The following is a 21,244-nucleotide window of genomic DNA, read 5'->3' on the forward strand; positions in this document are numbered from 1 at the left end:
ATTACACTGACACATCCTTTGACTAGCAAAGGAAATCATGACTTTTTAACTTAGCAACTTTTGTTAATCTCGTCTTATCACCTTTTCAGCTGCTAAAAAACAAATGTGTGAAGAGAGGAGTGAAAGAAGTGGTTAAAAGCATTTGCCGTGGCCATAAAGGGTTAGTTTTTCAGGTTTAGCTTCGTTTTGCTTGGTAATCTTCAAACCAGTTGAACAACACTCGCCTTATATGTGTTTCTCTGTTCATGTGAAAATCAGTTACGAGTTTTGTTTTTATGCAGAATCTGTGTCATAGCTGGATATATTTCTCATATTGATGTCATAACTAATCTCCCAATCACGAGCAAAGAATCAGACATACCGTACATCTCAAAGGAGGTAAGTTTTCTCATTTGATTTCTGAACTCAAACTATTAGAGCACTGACCATCTTTTTAACTTGCAGAAACTAAATATTTTCATCGCTATCATTTTCTCCTTTCCTTAGGATCTTGCCACTGCTAAAGCAACTAAGTGGCCAGCATGTTGTGTTCTGGTTTTTAACAAAGCCTGCAAAAGGAAAACTAAGCTCAAACATTCACAAGAAACTGAAGGCAGACTATGATCAAGTTGTTCAAGATGTCAAAGAACTTACGTCGTCTATTCACTACTGTGTATTAGGATTGCATAACGATACAAACTGTTCATACTGCCTCATGTTTAGTTGTAGACTCCAGTTTCTTCCACAAGAAAAAGTACGAGTCTTTCTAAACGGAAATGTAAACCGAATCAGTCTTTTATTCTTACATTGTCAAAGACTGAGTTTGTCCAGTGTGTATCCCAAACCATGTTATTTACATCATTGCAACTATTTCACAGTGAACTGTTACAACAACTATTTCAGACGACTGTAGGCAAAAATGCCGACGCAGCCAATGGCCAAACCAAGAAGAATAGGTATAGTAGAGGATTCAAGGTTTTGTGTTGTGCTGGTTGTTCTGTTGCTGTCGAGTCTCTCTATGCGAGACCTTTCTCCAACATACTCCCGAAGAAGATTGCTCAGGGTGTCCATTTGATGCATTATCTGACGCTGTCCACGAGCAACAAGTACGACCTGTACAGATGAAAGTTATTAAAAATCACGAAGAGAAATGAATAATTTCGCAACTTGTGAATTAAGATCTCTATCTTATATTCATGGATTGACCCTTCCATTGTCTCAGTTGAGTCTAATGCTCTCTCTGATGCTCTGTTGTTTTCTATTAGAGTGAAGCAATTTATAAGAAAACTGACTGTATGTGATTCTGAATTTAAGAGAGTCTGTAAACATACCTCTTCCATCAGAGGAGATTCCCTTACGAGCTGAGATGCGGACGAGGACAGCGATAAGACAGATCCATTACCGTTTTCGATTGGTAAAGCCAAGTTATGTTGACTACCTGAAGCCGCTATCCTGTTCGGGATCTTGGAATTCAACTCTTCAATGCGGGATGTGAATTCATCCATCCTCTCGTTCAGTGTTGATATTTGGTCTGAAAGCTGAGTGATAAAACCCTATACAACACCGTATGTTCAGTGATTTAATCGTAAGCAAACTATCAATTTGCACCAACAGAACCAAAGATTTTGAAAGATCTCTGAAGAAAAACAGAGAGATCGCTCTACCTGATTTGGAAGAGTGGCCGGTGAAGCAGGGGCTCTGACATCTACCATTCTGTTGTTAACAGCAAGTCTTGTCAAGTTGGGCAAGACTTTGTGTCTTTGGTTTGTGTAAGACTTTGATACACCGCTGTTAAAACGTGCATCACTACACAAATCAGATGATTCCCTGGCGTAACATATGTTGTCTTTATTCTTAGATTCTGTCTTTTTCCCAACTTTAGCCAATCAAGGAGAAGGGATTAGAAGATACCCGTGAAGATATTTCATTCTACTATCAACAGAAGCTCTTGAGAGGGCTTCTTTAGGGCTAGAAACTGTATCATCATCTAAGCTAAGTTTTGTCTTCAAGTCATCTGGTAAAGCCTGAAACATGACCAGGGAACCCAAACATATAAAAATACCATCATGACATAATCAACCGGATCTGTGTGCGATAAACACAACTCATACCAAAACATCATTTACAAGCCTCTCCAGCTGTATCTGTTCAATATATGTATGTGGAACATATGAACCTTCCAATCCAAGTTGGTCTGCCACATTTTTGACGAATGAACGATCTTTACCTTGTACCTTCATAAAATAGTTGTAAAAAAGTTGACTATTAATTTCAAAATACCAACCAAAGACAGTCTATAAACTTTTACTGAGAGCAATAGAAGTAGATATTACCTGAACATATGTCCGATTCAGTTGCTCCAACCAATCAGTCTTCACAATTACCTTGTCATCATCAAAGATATGACTTTTTCGTTTCAAGATTGTTGCAATAGTATAACCCAGCGCCATCAATCCTCCGAGAAGACGCACACTGACTTCAAAAGTTATTCTGGGTGATATAATAAATGGACGATCTGTAACCCACTCCTGAAAGCAATACATAGAGCGGTAAATGTAATCATTAATCAATCCAGCAGGCAACAACCCATTCATTCAGCTTAGATATGAGATTAAGTTCTGCTCATCTGCTCTTAAAATATGTTTATACAGAAGAAAAACTAGTCTGAACAGGTATTGGCCAAACCTCAAACATGAGATTGTATTTTCCATCCCGGTTCCTCATTCTGAGGTATGATTGGCATGCTTCAGGATCCTCTCCTGGTGGTAGCAGATATATGTCATAAGTTTCCTCTGTACGTTCCTTAAAATCTTCAGAGAGAGCTGCCTTCATTTGTTCAGGTGTTACAGCCTTTGTTGACTACAATAAGATAACAAAACTCACTCCATCTGGGAAAGTATCGCTGCTACAATACAGCTTGCCACAGATTATATGAAACGCCACAATACTACAGTTTTGAACAATATAAGTTCTGTAACCTTTAGAATATATGTTGGGTTCTGAAAGCCACTGAAGGGGTTAAACTTATTAAGGATCTTAATCTGAGCCGTCTTCAGATCAGGTTCAATAAATGCCTTGTACATAGGATAAACCTGTTTGGAGAAAAACACATAAGCGAAATTTTACTGTCTAACAACTCAAAAAAAAAATAGTAGGATTTATCATTCATGGTTTATCCGTATTTTAAATGAAATTAAACAGCAGGCATGACAGCAAGGTAAATCAGGGCTTTAAAATGAAAGATAGCAGAGATAAGAATGAAAACCGTCTCAGATATCTGATGAATTATTTCTTCAGGTTCCTGGCCAGCACGTTGAATGTCCCGCAAAACACGCTTGACAAGATCAAAATGCACTCCACCAGTGACAGAGACACGAAGATCTAGCAAAGGCCTTAGCTTCTCACTCAAAGCGTAAATGCCTTCAAGAATAACAATGCGAGAGCTAGGGACCTTAAGTGTTCTACACGAATCACGAAAGAAACTGATCAGTCATTGCAGATGTGTAGCTCTGATTAACTAACAGTTGTCCCAAATAGTAAGTTGTACGGGAAACACATAAATCATTATTTCCCTAAAAGACGTACAAGAGCCTGTATAAGAAAGGGGACTATCAACGGTTAAATGAAATAACGTATAATCACTTTGTCCACCATGCATCATTCAATCAAGTGGTTCCCAGGAATTCAAGTATAATGCCGTCTGTCCACAAGTTGTCAACGGTAGCAAATGCAACAACGAGAAGAATGGGTACCTGTAACCAATTCGGGAACTTGACTTGAAGTCATATATCGGAACCTGAACAGGTTTTCCTTCCCTTAGGCCATGTATATTGTCAAGAAGTGTATCATAGTCAGTCAAGCGTGGGTCTGCAACCAGCAGATATAAAAGAATCGCAAACATTTTTCAGACACATGTTCTTGAAATCAGATCTTACAGGTAAGAGTGTAATGATTGAATCAAGCTATAACAAGAAGTAAGGGTGTAAGATAGAGGTGCATACCATCAAAGTTTCCATCGATCACACGGGTACCATCGTTATAGTTGTCCATGTTTATGATAGCAATACTAGGCATGAAATTGAGAATTTTTTCAGTGAAGATGGTTTTCCCAGCTCCAGAGGGACCAGCTAACCCAACCAAAATGAGCCCATCGTTCTTCTGAGCCAGTAATTGGCAAGCACGAATAACAGCATAGAAACCCTTTTCAAAAGACAATGGATCCTCAATTGGAACTATCTCATATCTGCCAGAGTCCTTTCTTTTGATAAGCTGAACCTGATCCCGCAACAAACCATGCCGCCGGCGAGGTGATAGAGCAACAGAACTATCGAGCACCATTGCCCCCCAAATGTTGCAATGAAGAAGAAAATCTGAAAGCTAGAAATTTCAGACAAAGACAATAAAAAAAAATGGACTGTATTGGTCTAATCAGATCAAAATATGAGCAGACATTTCATTCAATTTAACAGACGCTTGAGGGGAAATAATTGACATGCGTGATAAAATAAACTCCAAATGCAAGAATTTGAGTCTCAACGACGCTATTGGTCCAGGCGATCAAGACAAGTGAATCAAACAAACAAAGACTCTCAGCAGATAGCATCTCGAATCTGATTGTAAATAAAGGAATCAAAGAGCAATAAACTTTTAGTTTTCACCTCCCGGAAGAAGAGTCTAATCGGGATAAAACGTCGCCGGGGATTATTCCATATTCTCCGGAACCCAGAAGCACGATAGCAAGAATATAGTTGGAGATATTTTCCAAGCAGTCAATGAGAGAGTAAGAAAGATGATGGAAATAAGAAGACGGGAAGCTTATAAAAACTAGCGATGATGACGAGAAATCACTAGAGAGATCAAACAGTAAACCACTCGTAATACCAGATTCTTTTGAAAATTGAATCCTTGGACCGAACCGAACCTTTATGACACTTGTATATAAAATTAAAGCCGATTTTGCATAATTTTAGCAATTGGACCAAATTTCGGTTTTTACTTTGGTTCATGTTTCTCGCATTCCGATTCAAGTGAACTTAACTAAACCGAAATTGGATTAGTGAATCATTTTGAACCGTTAGTCCACGTAACGACTTTGACCGTCACACGTCAAACACGGTGAAGCAGTGACGACGTGGAAGAAACTATACCTTCTCAATCCTCCTCTTTCAGTCTTTCTTCTTCTTCACCTATTTCTTCTTCTTCGCAGGAAGGAGAGAAAGAGAGTAACAATGGCTAAGCTACTTCTTCTTCACGCGCCTCATGTATTACCTAAATTTAGCAGCGGTAGTAGGTCACTGGTCTCCGCATCGGCTTTATACAGAAGACCTCTCCTCGTGAATTCCCAATTCTCCCATATCGAACCTCGTCTTCGTTCTCCGTACAATCGGAGATTCTCGGCTCGTGCTTTCGACGATTCACCTGCTTCTTCCTCGGCGGAGATAGAGAAAGAGCAGCAGGAACCGCTGCGGGATGGAGTTTCAGGGGAAAGAAATGAGGACTATCCGACCGGAGAAATGGAGTATGTCAATAGGAACGCGTGGGAGATTTTTGTTGTGAAGTTGCGGATGCTGTTTGCTTTTCCATGGCAGCGTGTTCGTAAGGGAAGCGTCTTGAACATGACATTGCGCGGCCAGGTTTCGTTATTCGCTTCTTCGTCTGTTCTCATTTTTGTCGTTGTTGGATGCTGGTACCAGTATTGGGGGTGTTAATTTAGGTTTCTGGTAGCAATTTAAGCGAACCTAGTTGACGGAAAGCTACATTGTATTAAAAAAAAAAAAACTTGTTTATAACATTCTTTTGAATTTTGTTTTCCTTATGTTCAGATCTCTGATCAGCTGAAGAGTCGTTTCAATTCTGGGCTTTCTCTGCCCCAACTCTCAGAAAATTTCGTGAAAGCGGCATATGATCCTCGTATTGCTGGAATCTACCTTCACATTGAGCCTCTGAGTTGTGGGTGGGGAAAGGTTGAAGAAATTCGAAGGCATATATTGGATTTTAAAAAGTCAGGTAACACCTCAATCTACATTCTCTGTTGAGTATCAGATTTTATAACTTTCCGATTGAGTTCATTGAGCTAATCAAACACATCTTTATTAGGTAAATTCATTGTTGGATATATCAACATATGTGGATTAAAGGAATACTATCTTGGCTGTGCATGCAACGAGCTCTATGCCCCGCCTAGTGCCTATTCCTTTCTGTATGGTTTGACTGTTCAAGCATCTTTTCTTGGAGGTAGGGGTTGTTTCTTCTTTGGCCCAATTTCACACTTAAAAATAAGTCAGGAAAAGTCTTTTTGATGTTTTATATCATACAGAAACTATATGCACTCACCTCATTATGTGTGCGGACGATCCTTCATTTATTGAGAAAGCTGTTGTTGAATCATTACTTGGCGCATTTGTCTTGAACTGGTTATTGTTCAAAAATATATAGGTGTCTTCGAGAAAGTGGGGATTGAACCTCAAGTACAAAGGATTGGCAAATACAAAAGTGCTGGAGATCAGCTTTCCCGCAAAAATATATCGGAGGAAAATTATGAGATGCTGAGTGTGCTACTTGATAACATTTATGCAAATTGGCTGGATGGTGTTTCTGACTCAATAGGTGCTACACTTGTTTACAATGTTGTTTTGGTTGTAATCTTAATTTTCCTGAATGACTTCTTCTTAGAACTATGCAGGAAAAAAGCGAGAAGATGTTGAAAGTTTCATCAATCAAGGAGTTTACGAAATTGAAAAGCTAAAGGAAGAGGGGCTGATAAAGGATATTATGTATGATGATGAGGTAATACCATTTCTATTGTAAAGATGGGATTCAGTGCCTTCTTCTTAATCCCAGAAGCCATAAGTGATGATCCTTGTTGTTTGTCCTTTATTCATGAACTTTTTCTTCTTGGATCTTTTGGTATCCTTCCAAATTATTGGGATGACGATACTCATATAGTATCCCTTACATAACTATACAAATGAGATACACATGTAGTATCCCTTACATAACTACTGTATACAAATGGGAATTAGGTACCGGCCCCGTACTGTTTTTGATCTAAATCATTCACTTTTAATGCTTTTGCAGGTTATATCGATGCTGAAAGAGAGGCTTGGAGTCGAAAAAGACAAAAAGCTTCCTACTGTTGATTACAAGTAATTAACTCTTACTATATGGGATTTTCAAACTAAGGCTTGCTGAATCTAGAGTTCTTATCTTTGCATGTACACTTGGCTCAAGCCTTTTACTAATGGGTTCTAGGTGGTTAATGATAATTGGGTAAAATTAATTTAATGTGATATGGAGAAATGAATACCCTGTGGCGTACCAACTCGAGATTGTAATTTAACAAATGTGGATCAGATATGTAATCTTTTTTGGTTCTCATTTTGGAATGAATAGATGTTTGTGATTTATTTAGTAAATGGAGGTATGCATACTTAGGTAACTTATTATTTTACTTGTATATAATATTTGCAGGAAGAAAATTTGATATCGTTTACAGTTCTCCATCAGTTTCATGCAATTTATCAATTTTACAGGCTAGTAACATGCAGATAATATTCTCTATTGAAATACTTTATGCAGGAAATACTCAGGTGTTAAGAAGTGGACTCTTGGATTAAGTGGCGGTCGAGACCAGATAGCTATTATTAGAGCAGGGGGGAGCATTTCTCGGGTTAAGGGTCCGCTAAGCACTCCTGGTTCAGCTATCATAGCAGAACAACTAATTGAGAAAATCCGCAGTGTAAGAGGTGGGTCGTTATTTTTTATTTTTAGGTTTCCATCTACATGTGTGCTGTTGTATTCTTCAACAGCAGCTCAGAACCTTCAGTTTCCTCTTTCTTTTGAAGAGTCCAAAAAATATAAGGCTGCCATCATCCGAATTGATAGTCCAGGAGGCGATGCTCTCGCTTCTGATTTGTAAGTAGTTTTATTAGCTGTCAATGTTGTATAGATATACCGTACAATATGCTTGTATGATATACTGTACAGTAGTTTCATGGATGATTTGGCTTCACCTTCTAACATGATAAACTCAGACCCATTACGATAATATTGTTCTTCTCGAATGGAGGTTAGAAGTTAAAGTGCTATCTTTTAAATCAAGAGAATGGATTAAGAATGCTATATTAAGCATCTAGTAACTTGCCAATATGATATCTATCAAGCCTGGAGGTCATGTGTGGATTTGAATTTAGTTAGCTTTGGAGATCCTTCTAGGCTTTATTATAATACTTTGTAATTCGTAATGGTACACAGAATGTGGAGGGAGATCAAACTACTGGCTGAAACAAAACCTGTCATCGCATCAATGTCAGATGTGGCAGCAAGTGGAGGCTACTACATGGCAATGGCTGCGAACACCATTGTTGCTGAAAATTTGACATTAACTGGCTCAATTGGAGTTGTCACAGGTGATCTTTCTTTTTCTTCTTGCCAGAGAATAAAAAAGAAAGATTCTGAATCTTTTGTACAACTATCTCTTTCACCAACCCTCACCATGCTTGATTGCTTTTGTTTGTTCTTGCTGTTACAGCAAGATTTACCTTGGCCAAATTATACGAAAAGATTGGTTTCAACAAGGAAACTATATCTAGAGGAAAATATGCCGAGCTTCTGGGGGCTGAAGAAAGACCATTTAAGTGAGTGGCCTCACTCTGTTTATTACAACGAATTTTTACCTAGTTAGGCTCTAACCGTCTAAGACTTCTTTTGTCACCCAATTGATCCTAATTTGGGTTTTATCTTTTGTCAATTTCGATCCTCGAAACTGCTCTTTTGAGAACCTATATGCTCCTTTCATTCACAATCAAAACAACAAAATTATGTTTACAGGCCAGAGGAAGCAGAACTGTTTGGGAAGTCTGCACAACATGCATACCAGCTTTTCCGAGATAAAGCAGCCATATCAAGATCGATGCCTGTATTTGGTCCAATCTTGTATTTCTCTCTTGTAATTATGTGCTTTTCGAAGACTTAATATATATCTTCTTACCATTTTCCTAGGTCGAAAAGATGGAAGAAGTTGCACAAGGCAGAGTCTGGACTGGTAAGGATGCTCATTCTCGTGGTCTAGTAGATGCACTGGGTGGGCTGTCCCGAGCTATAGCCATCGCTAAGCAGAAAGCTAATATTCCTCTTGATAAGAAGGTTCGCCCCTAAAACTCTCTCTTGCTTCAGTAAACTCATCTTTGTAACAACAATTCTTTAAAACTTAGAAAAAGCACAAAGGAGATGATATTTGATACTTCGCTTCTTCTTGCGGTAAATACAGGTAACTCTTGTTGAGCTTTCAAGACCTTCTACATCACTACCAGATATCTTAAGCGGTATAGGGAGCTCGGTGATTGGAGTTGACAGAACATTAAAAGGACTGCTCGATGAATTAACAATCACCGAGGGAGTTCAAGCTCGAATGGATGGAATCATGTTTCAGCAACTTGGACGAGACTCTTTAGCAACTCCCATCATTGATTTGCTTAAAGATTACCTCAGCTCTCTCCGATAATTCCAACACTATTACAGAATCTCATTTGAATGGAAGTAAAGAAACCGTTTCCTTATAGATGAAACTAAAACTGATATCAATGTAACCAATGAGATATGAAGTTAAGGTGAAACAAGTCTTAAAACTATTTTACAGTTTCAGCTAATCTCAAACAATAATGAAAGACCATTGTAAACGTTAGTATCTTATCTTCTTCGAAGCCTTTCTCTCAATTTCTGCATTCTCCTTAGCTGAGGACAATGTTGAAGCTTGCATAAGAAAAGAGATCGAGTGGACGCTCTCTCCTATACAAGATAGTCTCAGCTATGAAGGACTAACGCTGGCGTGCTTCTTGAGAATAAACGGAGAGTTCCCACCGCAATGTATTTGGAGACGATGGTAAGAAGGTGAAGCAACACGTTATTAAGTTATGGACAAGCTCATGAATGTCTTATCTTGTACTCCTCTATAAAAGATGTCTGACTGATTTTTTTTTCATAATTGTGTTGGATTCAAAGAATCAGAAGCTTAATAATTGATTTCCTTCATTACAAAGTACCAACAAAAGTGGTCGTGAGTGTTCCCAAGTAAACAACGTTTTTGTATTCATTCACTTCACTTACTAATGTATCACCGTAATATTCTCCGAGGGGCATACGCCGGAGAATCTCACCGTCGGAACTGATTTTCACAGCTGATGGTTCCGTGGGTAGCACTATAAGCTTCACCGAGTTTGATGCGACCCAGAAATCTCCACCGTCTGTTCTCCTTATGTTGTCCGGACCAGGGATCGAGGGTACAAAAATGTCCCACGTGTTGGCTTTTGGACCCTTGATCCAATACCTCAAGATCCGATTCCTCAAAAACTCTCCCACAAGAACAAACCCTCCGTCAGAGCTCACAGCGCATCCCGCTGAGCCACTCAAACCGCTTAACAAAACGGTGACGGTTTTAGTCTTTGGATCGTACCTAAAGAGCCTCCCCGTCGTATCTTTTACAGCAACCGCCAAGACAAGTTCACTGAAAAACAAAACATAAGTTAGTATCATCTATATTCTACCGGTTTAGAAATTGATCTAACTAAATCAAACTACAACAAAAGTTTGAATTAACCTGGGGCCAAATCTTGTGCTGAAAGATGTGAAGTAAACCATACCAGTCACCGGATCTACATCTAAACCGTCAAGGAACCGGAAAGGATATCCGGCTGCGGTATCGGCTAGGCGTTTGGCTAGGCCACCGCGGTATGAAACCACATACAAACCCAAGTATGCATCAGCTATGTATAAATCTCCGGTTTTCTCATTAAAAGCTAAACCGACGGGTCTACCACAAATGCTACCAAGAAAAGTCCCAACTGCTTTCTCACATAGTGACTTGTTCCTGTGAATTAGAGACATTTGAGAGTTATTATTACTAAATATGTGTATGCTGTTACAGCATTGCTGTATGCATCATGTATAATTGTATATTGGACAGAAAAACATACGCGATTGGTAAAATATAAGCGAACTCTGTAAAGCCAAGTGTTGGTCCTTGGTATTTCAGAATCTTGCCACCGGAGACTCCTGTATAAGGTCCTCCACCGTGAGAATCGAATGCGAAAGCTTCGGGTCCGGTGATTCGCTGTGGCAGCGGAATCTTCTGGAAGGTTTGGAGAGCCGAGACAAGGGAATGAGATGAGAAGAGAATGAGCAAAAAGCAGAGAATGGAAACTCTATGTGTTTGCAACATTCTGATTCTTTGATGCATCACATGAAACATAGCAATACCAGTTTTTTTATACAAGCATATGGTTTGATTAAATTATCAACCGGCTGGTTAATTAATGGTGGTTATCGACTGGTTCTTGATTAGTAATAGTATAGATGCTCTTTTTGACTTGAGTCACAAGATTTTTGTCTTTTTTCTATAAAATAGGCTAATTAAATTAGCGATTCGTTGTTCCTAAGAAAAAAGTTGCGTCTACCATTTTATTTGTCTCATTCTCACGTGAACCCGACCAGCTTTCCAGCTAAGTTTGATCTTAATAAGAAGGAATAACAATCGTTGTCATTGTTCTTTTCTTTTAAACCTATTTCTTAAACGACTGTAACGTTCACACTTCACATAGTACTAGTACAGTACTATTTTGTAATTATCCTTTTTGACATCGTTTTTGGACATAATCAGCATTAACGTACATCGAATTGGGAAACCCAAACTAATGTTACTCTAAAGCTTAAGGAACCCGTCGAAAGGACCAAAAGAGTTCCTATGTAAAGCTGTCCCTTTTCGTTACCTTCATATATCCAAAACTATCTTTTAGGGTAATGGTCTGAAGCACTTTAGCCAAAGATCATAACACGATCGACCTCATTCCCGGCACTTGGAGTTTCTGAAACGACTTATATATAATTATATATCGTCTGAGAAAACCGACGACGACGAACAACAGAAACCAGGGAGACAAACGAAGTCATAACGTTTCTTGGTTGTGGTTTTTGTTATAGTCTCTTGTTATTACAATGAGTCCGATCTAATCTGTATGTATACTTGTAGAATTGATTTTAGTACCTTTTCCAAACCTCCTTTTATTTTTTTAAACATATTTTGTATTCACAGTCCACTGTTCAAGAAGTTGACCCAAAAAAATGTATTATAGCTAGAGGAACAAATCAAACTAAAGTTAGTAATTTGCATATATATATATATATATATTTTTCGTCATTTACATGTGAATGTAGCAGCTGAAGCAGGGTGCGTAGTCGTCCGGTTGACCATGCAGAAATAAAGATTGTTGTTATTTTATTTTTTTAAGTACAAAGATTTTTATTTTCCTGAAAATTTTTGAAGGAATTGCATCCAACAAAAGTAATATGTGTATATGATTTCCCCCAAAAACTCTATAATTTTATAAATAAACTAATAATTGTGAGGATTTCTATAAATATGACCCAAACGTGATGCACAGAACATAACAATTTTTTTTTTTTTAAACAACTCTTTGTCTTGAAATTTGTAACCATCTTTAAAAAAATAAAAATCAACTTTATTTGAACATAATCAACATTGACGAGATACATTTATCCGTGAAGACTTTATTTCGACACAATCACTTTATTTCTAAAAACCCAAACTAATGTCATAATGTTCACTCTAAACCTTAAGAATCCCGGCGAAAGGACCAAACAAAGCGCCAATATAAAGCTTTCCTTTGAATTCGTTAACCTCGCTGACCAAAGTATCCCCAAACTTATCTTTAAGAGGAATGGTCTGAAGCACTTTGCCATCAGAACTAACCTTAACCGCCGAAGGGTTCGTGGGTCCGGTGGCTGAGTTCACGACCGAAGCAACCCAAAAGTTTCCAGAAGAACCGATTCTCTTGATATTGTCAGGGTTCGAGACCGAGTTGGTGAAGTCTTCAGAAGAGCCAGCTTTAGATCCTTTGATCCAATACCTCTTGATGTTACTTTTTGTGAACTGACTAACCAGCACGAACGAGCCGTCTGAGCTAACCGCACATCCGGCTGAGCCACTTAGACCTTCCATCAATACATTCACGACCTTTTTTGATGGATCGTATCTGAAAAGCTTCCCCGTCGAGTCTTTTGATGCCACTGCTTTCAATACATCGCTATATGCATCATAACCAATGTAATTAGTATAATTAACTAGTCTAAATATTTTTCTCAATTAATAACTAGTATAGTATATAATATGTGTTAATTATATTTACCGAGGGCCAAAAGCTGAGCTGAAGGAAGTGAAATAGACGACACCGGTAGTGGGATCAATGTCGAGACCGTCGAGAAACAAGAAGGGCTTCCCGTCAACGCTGTCGGCGATCTTCTTGGCCAAACCGCCGCCGCGAGAGATGACGTGGAGACCCAACGGAGCATCGGCAACGTAAAGGTCACCTGTTTTGCCGTTGAAAGCTATTCCCGCCGGGCGACCACATTTTTCTGCGTTAGCGGTTGCAAGTGCTCCGTCGCACAAAGACGACGTTCTAAAATCAATCAAATTGATTTAGATAATTATTATTTAAAGCAAACGGAATATATATTTTTTTTAAAAGCATACATGATACATAGTTAAATATGGAGTGGATATATGTATAGCTCATTATATTAGCTCAACACGTATTTGTCTAATTGTTAGTTTTGACTTTATAGTCGGGGAGGCGTGTGCATGTTTAGAAAGATTTAATGTTAATTATACCGCAAAAGGACACTTTGTTTTGCTGAACGTTATCCAATAGATGAAAGAAAATTACAACACAGCCAAATTGAGCCAATCATCATGTAGTCCTTATCGTGCATGTGTTTCTTTTAGGGTTATGTAATTAGGATTACTAAATCACTTTTGTCCATAGTTTCGATAGTTTCTCCACTTATACTAATTTTCAAATTTATTTATTATTCTACAATTTTTTCTAAAAAATTGGCTGATTTGAAAAAGGAGATAAATATCCTTCAATGGATGTATTAATTAAAAGTTTTAAGTTTCAGCAGCCTACCAAAAAGAAAAGTAGGTTGCAATTATTTCTGAATAGTAACTAAAGCCCATAACATGATCGTCACTGAAGTTCGTACCATGACAACAAAGTTTTCTCAATGTATTTGTATCTCGTATCAGATCTGAATCGGGGATCATTACATGATTGACTCTGAGGTTCGTATTTTGACAACAAATATTTCTCAGTGTGTACCTCGTGTCAGATCTGATTTCGAGTTTTAATTTTTACTTCGTTATCTTATGCAGACATTAAAAGTTAAGGTTACTTTTACCCAAAATAGATATGAGAAGTTAAATCTTGCTACGGATTTGGTAAGTCCGTATCATACTCTTGATATCATTAAAAAAAAAAAAGACAAAGAAAAATGATTGTATAAAAAAGGCTAGCTATGATATTGGAAAGTGGAAACTTACGAAGAGTTGGTGATGTGTGCAAAATCGACATAACCTTTCCCTGGAAGCCACTTGAGGATTTTACCACCGGAGACTCCAGTGTAGAATCCTTTTCCGGTGGAATCAAAGGCGAAAGCTTCAGGTCCTGTCCTGTTCCCCGGCACCGGAAGTTTTTGAAAAGATTGATTGTCTGAGTGAACAAACGAAGAAAATGAGAGAAGTAGAAGAAGAAGAGATATCATCACGGAGACAAACGACCTCATAATGTTTCTTCTTTGGTTGTGCGTGTTTTTGTTATCAACCTGTGTTATCCGTATGTATATTTATAGATTTATTTTTGTATTTCCAAAGTTGAGACAAGGGACAGTATTTATAGAAAGAAATCAAACTAAAATTAGTAATCAATTGAATATCAAGAAGTAAATACGCCTAGATTGTGTTAATTTTACTACTATTGATTAGAAGAAGATTAATGATGAAAGATACCACATTATCTTTAAGAGCAATTGATTGAAACGATAACAAAATATGTCAACATTTATTTTTGTAATATACTTCTAAATGCGGTAGCCGAAACAATCGCATTGCTTCTTCATATTGCATCCATGCATATAAAAAAAAAAAGAAAAAAAATAATTATTTATGTAAGGTGTGCGTAAATCAGATATACATTTATAAATGGCGATAGTGTGTAAAATAAACTTCTCAATGTACAGCACCGCACATCATCTTTTTAAATCACACCATTCACACCTTGGAACTTTATGACACTGAAATGGTCAATACGAATGTACCTATATATTTCGGCCGCATTTTCTAGTATATTACTTTATTGGTATAAGAATTGTGTGTATGTAACGTGTTATATAAAAAGTCAATGTATTTAACGTGTATGTTTTTCAAATTCTAGATCATATTTGTGCTTAAGTATAATTTTTAATATATGTACATATCTTCTTCTTTCTTTCTTTTTTTCGTCGTTGTTAAGTAAAACCAAGGGAGGAAACAAAAAGGATGACCAAGCCTTAAAAAAAATAGAAAGTGTCATCACCCATATTACAAGGCAGGAAATTTGAGGTGATATTATATATACCTTTTATTATAGTTTAATGAAGAAGACAACTTTTAAGATGATTTCAAAAATGGTAATCACCAAACAACCTTATGGCTAATAAACCAATTTAAAGTTTCATGATTCCGGCAAAAGGTCCAGTGAGAGTTCCGATGTAAAGATGGCCGTTGTGCTCGTTGACTTCACTAAGCAAAGTGTTCCCGAACTCATTCTTGAGAGAAATGGTCTGAAGCACTTTTCCGTTAGAGTCTATCTTGACCGCCTTAGGGTCGGTAGGCACGACGACCTTGTTCACGACGGAGGCGACCCAGAAATCTCCGTTAGAACTTGCTCTTCTGATGTTGTCGGGGTTCGAGACAAGATTTGAGAAGTCTTCCATAGTTCCAGCTTTGGGTCCTTTGATCCAGTATCTCTTAATGTTACTCTTGATGAACTCGCTGACTAGCACGAACGAACCATCTGAGCTGACGGAGCAACCAGCCGCACCACTTAAACCTTCCATTAACTGACTCACGGCTTTGGTCGCTGGGTCGTATTTGAAGAGTTTTCCGCTCGCGTCTTTTAATCCCACTGCTATTAAAACTTCGCTGCATCATCCATAAACCAAGAATTATTTAGTACACACATATATTTAGTAACAGATATTATTACAAGCTAATTACTTATTCATATGATTAAATATTAAATCTAGAAATAACTTGTAACTTTATATTTGTGATTTGTACTATATATTTCCTGTCTACAACAACTACTCGTTCATAGCTGGAGCCTGGAGGTGTACATGTTTGAGTTATAGTATATATAATATTGATAGGAAATATATAATACATACCGGGGGCCAAACTTGGAGCTGAAGGAAGTGAAGTAGACGACGCCGGTGGTGGGATCAACGTCAAGACCGTCTAGAAACTTGAAGGGCTTTCCGTCAACACTGTCGGCGAGCTTTGTGGCCAAACCTCCGGCGGGAGAGATAACGTGAAGACCCAAAGGAGCATCGGCGACGTAGAGATCGCCTGTTTTGCTGTTCAAGGCTATTCCAGCTGGTCGGCCGCACTTTCCGGCGAAAGCGGTTCCTAGTGCTCCCTTGCACCATCCCGAGTTCCTAAAGTTATGAAACCAATTAAATGCAGGACTTATAACGAGTAAAAAAGTCATTGACAGTTCTTGTCATGACAAGGGATTCGAAATTTGGACATGGTGATTTCTTGTCTAATAAAATCACAGAGCTGACAAAATATTTTGTTATTAAGAAAAACATTATGTAACAATTCAGACTTTTATTATCATATATACAAATATTTTATCAAGGAAAAAGATTCCTTGCACAGGAAGCATAATCAGATATTAAAAAAAAAGAGGTTAATATGATCTTGGAGATCCCAAGAAACTTACGAGGATTCGGTGATCTGGGCAAAATCGACGTAACCCTTCTCGGGAGTCCACTTGAGGATTTTACCACCGGAGACACCGGTGTAGAAACCTTTGCCGGTGGGGTCAAAAGCGAAAGATTCAGGGCCTGACCTCTTTCCGGGCACCGGAAGTTTCTGGAAAGACGCGTCATCGGAGAAAACAGCCGAAGAAAGAGAGAGAAGAAGAAGAGAGATCACAAAGACAAACGAAGCCATTATCGTAAATCTTAATTAGTCGATTTATCAACAAATCTATGAATCCTAAAGTTAGTATACGAATCTCTAAACGTGTGTATATTTATAGGTCTGATTTTGAAAATAAGGCAAATAGAGATTCAAGAAGAAAAAAAATAGAGATTTCTTCTTCTTTTGAGAGTCGCTGACCAACAAATAAAGAAAGATATCTATTGTTCCGTAAATAAATGGATTGTTTCTTCTTCTTTTTTTTTAATTTTTTTGGGGGGGATTTGACAGCATTTTAAGCCCTTGTGGATCATAAAAGTCTAAATAATTGCAATCCACATTACAGGCTGAATGAGTGAATTAATGTTGGGGTTTATGTATAGTAACAAATCAGATTAGTAGTATGAATGATTGTATGAGATATTAGACAAGATTCTTAGAATGATTCGTTTTATGATTTTAGAAAATAATTAAGAAAGGATATCACAAATAAAAGGAAAGAAATAAACAGAAACATAATCCCCGATAAACAAAAATAGCAATATACAATATTGTTATAGCTAGAATCTCCCAATCTGGTCACTGACGATTTTGGATTTTCTTATCTTATTGATAATTTTGTCAATATTCAGATTTCAGATATTGTTTAGAAAATTCTGATCCAAAAAAAATTCGTTCGGCAATTATCAAATTTTGTAACATGTACAACGAAATGTTTCATTTTACCGACTAATGTAATATTCGTATAATTAGCTGAACTTGCCACCTTTCGACGTTTGGGGGTATGATTCCCTTCAGTTTCTAGGTTGGAAGAGCGTTCATGAGTTAATATGGACCCGGACGATCACGTTTTGAGTGGTCGGACTTTGAATTTAGAAGACCGGCTACGTCATATTTTAGCGAGTCGACTGTAATATTTAGTGCAATTACTTGACCCTTGAGCTTGAGCAAATGTCATATCCGTTAGGAGTGTGAACGTATGTCTTCGTACCGGTTTATTTAATGCTTGATCGTCTTTGTGTGAATAAACCATTTTGATCGGTCCGTGTGAATGAATAAACCAGTCGGTCGTGTAACAATATATATTTAGTAACATAAAAATAAAACCACTATAAGGTTCTGATGACCTTAATTTGAACATTCATAATTCAGGTATAAATATAACGCTCTCATATGTTTGTAAACACCTGCTGCATTAAAACGAGAGATTCTAAGTGACAGGACAAGAACCTTCACTTTTATTTTCTAGCTTAAGTATTCCAGCAAATGGTCCGGTGAGGGTTCCGATATATAGATTGCCTTCGAACTCGTTGACTTCGCTAAGCAAAGTGTCACCAAATTTGTCTTTGAGTGGAATTGTCTGAAGCACTTCACCATCAGAGTTGACTTTAACTGCTGATGGGTTCGTAGGCACGATGATCTTGTTCACGACGGAAGCGACCCAAAAGTTTCCAGTAGAACCAATTCTTTTGATATTGTCAGGGTTTGAGACTGAGTTTGTGAAGTCTTCAGACGAACCAGCTTTGGGTCCCTTGATCCAATACCTCTTGATGTTACTCTTCGTGAACTGACTAACCAGCACGAACGAACCATCTGAGCTCACTGCACACCCGGCTGAACCACTTAGGCCTTCCATCAATACAGACACGACTTTGGTTGATGGGTCGTATTTGTAGAGCTTTCCAGTTGCGTCCTTCAATCCCAATGCAATCAACACTTGGCTGCATATACGTACCAATAATACAAATATAAGCATACTAAAATGAAGTCAATAATAGGTAACTAATTTAGTACGATTTTGTTGTCAATATATAAGCATACTAAAATACTTTTGAAATCATACTAAAATTTTGAAAAACTAACGAAACAGTTTGATAGAAGTATTTTTCTGTTGCCATTTAAATATATATTGACAGTATTATTTTTGTTTTTCGTTTATAAAGTAAACAAGAAATCTATGTCAAGTCGAAGAAGATAGAAACGTTACATAGGGGTGAAGCGTGAGCTGAAGGAAGTGAAGTAGACGACACCAGTAGTGGGATCAACGTCAAGACCATCAAGAAACTTGAAGGGCTTTCCGTCAACACTGTCGGCGATCTTTGTGGCCAAACCACCGGCGGGAGAAATAACGTGAAGACCCAACGGAGCATCGGCGACGTAGAGATCACCTGTTTTCTCGTTGAACGCTATCCCTGCCGGTCGACCACATCGTCCGGCTAAAGCCGTTCCAATATTTCCATCACACCATGAAGAGTTCCTAAAGTAATCACAACCAAATCAAACCAATCCATTATTATTATTATTATTTAAAAAAAAAAAACAAATTAACCATATATATAAGACTTCTTATAAAATTATTTGTGATTAATGCAACAAAAAAAAAAGAAACATAATTTTGTTAGCAATCCTAGTCTCTAGACTACATTTGCGTAAGTGCGTACGCCAGTTTTGACATTTTTAACGTGGAAGCGTGTGTGTGAGTGTGTGTATATTGTAAAGACTGAGGTGCGTATTGGTCACCTAATCGGTATATGACATATATTGCTAACGTCTGCCGATAAAACCGAGGAACTACGTTTCGTCCACTCGTCCCACTTCATGGAGTTCCTATATATCTCCTAAATAATCCTAATCATTCAAACCCATAATTTTGACTAGTGGACAAAATTAAATTATTATCATCTATTATCCCAATTGCTTTTTTGTTTTCTTGGGACACGCAACACATGTAACAAGCATATTAAGTTGATTTTATTCATCTTCGTGTATTCGAAACAAGAACAAGTATGCTAACACAAGTTTGTCTGATCACTTGTAATTCCATTGTATCCAAATTGCAGCCATAAAAGAAAAATTAATAATTATAAAGATTTGCGAAGGCAATGATCACAAAGAAACGAGACTAATGAGTTAACTAGTAATGATATTAAAGTCCAATTTCAAAAGAAAAATATATATAATCATCAAAGGTTATAAACTTATAATCTTGAAGATGCAAATTAAAGAATAGAGAAGAAAAGACTTACGAGGATTCAGTGATCTGGGCAAAATTGACATAACCTGTCTCGGGGAGCCACTTGAGGATTTTACCACCGGAGACTCCGGTGTAGAATCCTTTTCCGGTGGAATCAAAGGCGAAAGCTTCAGGTCCTGACCTAGTTTCCGGCACCGGAAGTTTCTGAAAGGACGCATCATCGGAGATAACCGCAGACGAAAGAGAGAGAAGAAGAAGAAGAAGAGAAATAATGGAGTAAAACGACGTCATCGGACCGTTTCTAATTAATTCTCAAAATGAGACTTTGGTATATCGGTATCATGTCGTATGTCTATTTATAGGTTTGATTTTTTTAATGTAAACTATATTTTATCAAGCTTTCTTAATTCGTGAATTAAGTCGACGGCACACGTTACGCTCGTCTGATTATTTTAAAGTTTTTAAGTAATAGAGAGATCTACAGTTGTTGTGTTCTGGAAGAGGTTTTTTGCACATGGCAAAAAAATGTCAAATAGTAGCAAGCCACGTTCATTGCCGGTAGGGAAGATCCTATTGAGGTAGACTTACGTACGTAAAGTTAATGGGTCAAAAGACGCCTAGTCTAAAAGATTGTAAATTTTATGTACTCGTGTGTTTGTGTCTAAGATTTGATTAGGATTTAGAAGTAGGTAATCAATCACACAAGTCCATGAAAGAGACAAGCGTAATTCCAAGGAGCAGTTGATTAAATTTACACAAGAAATAAAGACATGCTTCAGACGTTAATTACTATACTTAAAGCCTTACCTAAATTATATACGATATTGAAAGGGTTATCATTTATATGACGTGTGTGCATTTCAAATTCAAGATTGTATAGTAGATTTTGTATTCTCTTTTGGGGTTTTGGAGTCTTTATTTGCAATTTATATAAGGATGGCTACTACTGCTACATACTGCTACATACTGGTTGCTATCAAATCATTTTGGCCACCAAAAGATATGGTACCCACTCTTTTTTTTCTGAATATAGTTGGTTTTTTTTTTCTGAATATAGTTGGTGGGGTTATTTTGTTTCACAATTACTAACCAGTTTATGTTAATTACTTTTCTCAATTGTTTGTACTTGTAGTCGTATGGACTGTATGTCATCAAAAGAAATTCGATATGGTTAAGGAAAAAAGGATTATGTTATCATGAGTTATTGTTAATGCCTTTGATTATTATGCAAATCAAAATCAAATTTGAACACGGAA

General features: G+C 37.5%; 6 protein-coding genes and 1 pseudogene across 9 annotated transcripts; 2 read left to right on the plus strand and 5 right to left on the minus strand.

The window, feature by feature from the left end:
- Positions 1-44: 44 nt before the first annotated feature.
- LOC111832180 lies at positions 45-749 on the plus strand (annotated as a pseudogene).
- Positions 720-4,761, minus strand: LOC17896349 (uridine-cytidine kinase C). Of its 4 annotated transcripts, none has more exons than XM_023787742.1 (12): positions 4,638-4,761; positions 3,981-4,349; positions 3,732-3,846; positions 3,245-3,440; positions 2,958-3,071; positions 2,665-2,838; positions 2,313-2,507; positions 2,091-2,213; positions 1,891-2,003; positions 1,644-1,767; positions 1,311-1,532; positions 720-1,092 (listed from the first exon to the last, which is right to left on the minus strand). In XM_023787742.1, the coding sequence occupies exons 2-12, from the start codon at positions 4,315-4,317 to the stop codon at positions 874-876; spliced, it is 1,932 nt and encodes a 643-aa protein (XP_023643510.1). In that variant the 5' UTR covers positions 4,318-4,349; positions 4,638-4,761; the 3' UTR covers positions 720-873. The 4 variants fall into 4 exon arrangements, with proteins under 4 accessions (XP_023643510.1, XP_023643507.1, XP_023643509.1 ...); XM_023787739.1 differs by having other exon boundaries at positions 1,644-1,806; XM_023787741.1 differs by having other exon boundaries at positions 1,644-1,806; positions 3,981-4,356.
- A 398-nt stretch (positions 4,762-5,159) lies between these two features.
- On the plus strand, positions 5,160-9,673 carry LOC17895739 (serine protease SPPA, chloroplastic). The gene is made up of 13 exons (XM_006301048.2): positions 5,160-5,612; positions 5,802-5,985; positions 6,076-6,213; positions 6,415-6,585; positions 6,662-6,765; positions 7,057-7,124; positions 7,558-7,724; positions 7,824-7,893; positions 8,233-8,387; positions 8,510-8,615; positions 8,809-8,896; positions 8,980-9,123; positions 9,248-9,673. Exons 1-13 carry the CDS (start codon positions 5,208-5,210, stop codon positions 9,479-9,481), a joined length of 2,034 nt encoding a protein of 677 aa, XP_006301110.1. The 5' UTR covers positions 5,160-5,207; the 3' UTR covers positions 9,482-9,673.
- Positions 9,674-9,888: 215 nt separating this feature from the next.
- Positions 9,889-11,195, minus strand: LOC17894992 (protein STRICTOSIDINE SYNTHASE-LIKE 12). The gene is made up of 3 exons (XM_023787440.1): positions 10,950-11,195; positions 10,574-10,843; positions 9,889-10,480 (listed from the first exon to the last, which is right to left on the minus strand). The coding sequence occupies exons 1-3, from the start codon at positions 11,192-11,194 to the stop codon at positions 10,009-10,011; spliced, it is 987 nt and encodes a 328-aa protein (XP_023643208.1). The 5' UTR covers position 11,195; the 3' UTR covers positions 9,889-10,008.
- Positions 11,196-12,469: 1,274 nt separating this feature from the next.
- LOC17895532 (protein STRICTOSIDINE SYNTHASE-LIKE 11) lies at positions 12,470-14,674 on the minus strand. Its single transcript, XM_023787764.1, has 3 exons — positions 14,372-14,674; positions 13,179-13,448; positions 12,470-13,076 (listed from the first exon to the last, which is right to left on the minus strand). Exons 1-3 carry the CDS (start codon positions 14,611-14,613, stop codon positions 12,599-12,601), a joined length of 990 nt encoding a protein of 329 aa, XP_023643532.1. The 5' UTR covers positions 14,614-14,674; the 3' UTR covers positions 12,470-12,598.
- Positions 14,675-15,351: 677 nt separating this feature from the next.
- Positions 15,352-17,155, minus strand: LOC111828550 (protein STRICTOSIDINE SYNTHASE-LIKE 12-like). The gene is made up of 3 exons (XM_023787841.1): positions 16,815-17,155; positions 16,255-16,524; positions 15,352-16,009 (listed from the first exon to the last, which is right to left on the minus strand). The coding sequence occupies exons 1-3, from the start codon at positions 17,045-17,047 to the stop codon at positions 15,532-15,534; spliced, it is 981 nt and encodes a 326-aa protein (XP_023643609.1). The 5' UTR covers positions 17,048-17,155; the 3' UTR covers positions 15,352-15,531.
- Positions 17,156-18,078: 923 nt separating this feature from the next.
- LOC17896456 (protein STRICTOSIDINE SYNTHASE-LIKE 12) lies at positions 18,079-20,313 on the minus strand. Its single transcript, XM_023788333.1, has 3 exons — positions 20,041-20,313; positions 19,002-19,271; positions 18,079-18,735 (listed from the first exon to the last, which is right to left on the minus strand). Exons 1-3 carry the CDS (start codon positions 20,277-20,279, stop codon positions 18,225-18,227), a joined length of 1,020 nt encoding a protein of 339 aa, XP_023644101.1. The 5' UTR covers positions 20,280-20,313; the 3' UTR covers positions 18,079-18,224.
- Between the last annotated feature and the right edge of the window lie 931 nt (positions 20,314-21,244).

This window comes from Capsella rubella, unplaced genomic scaffold (genome assembly GCF_000375325.1).
Source record: "Capsella rubella cultivar Monte Gargano unplaced genomic scaffold, Caprub1_0 scaffold_2, whole genome shotgun sequence".
Classification (NCBI taxonomy): domain Eukaryota; kingdom Viridiplantae; phylum Streptophyta; class Magnoliopsida; order Brassicales; family Brassicaceae; genus Capsella; species Capsella rubella.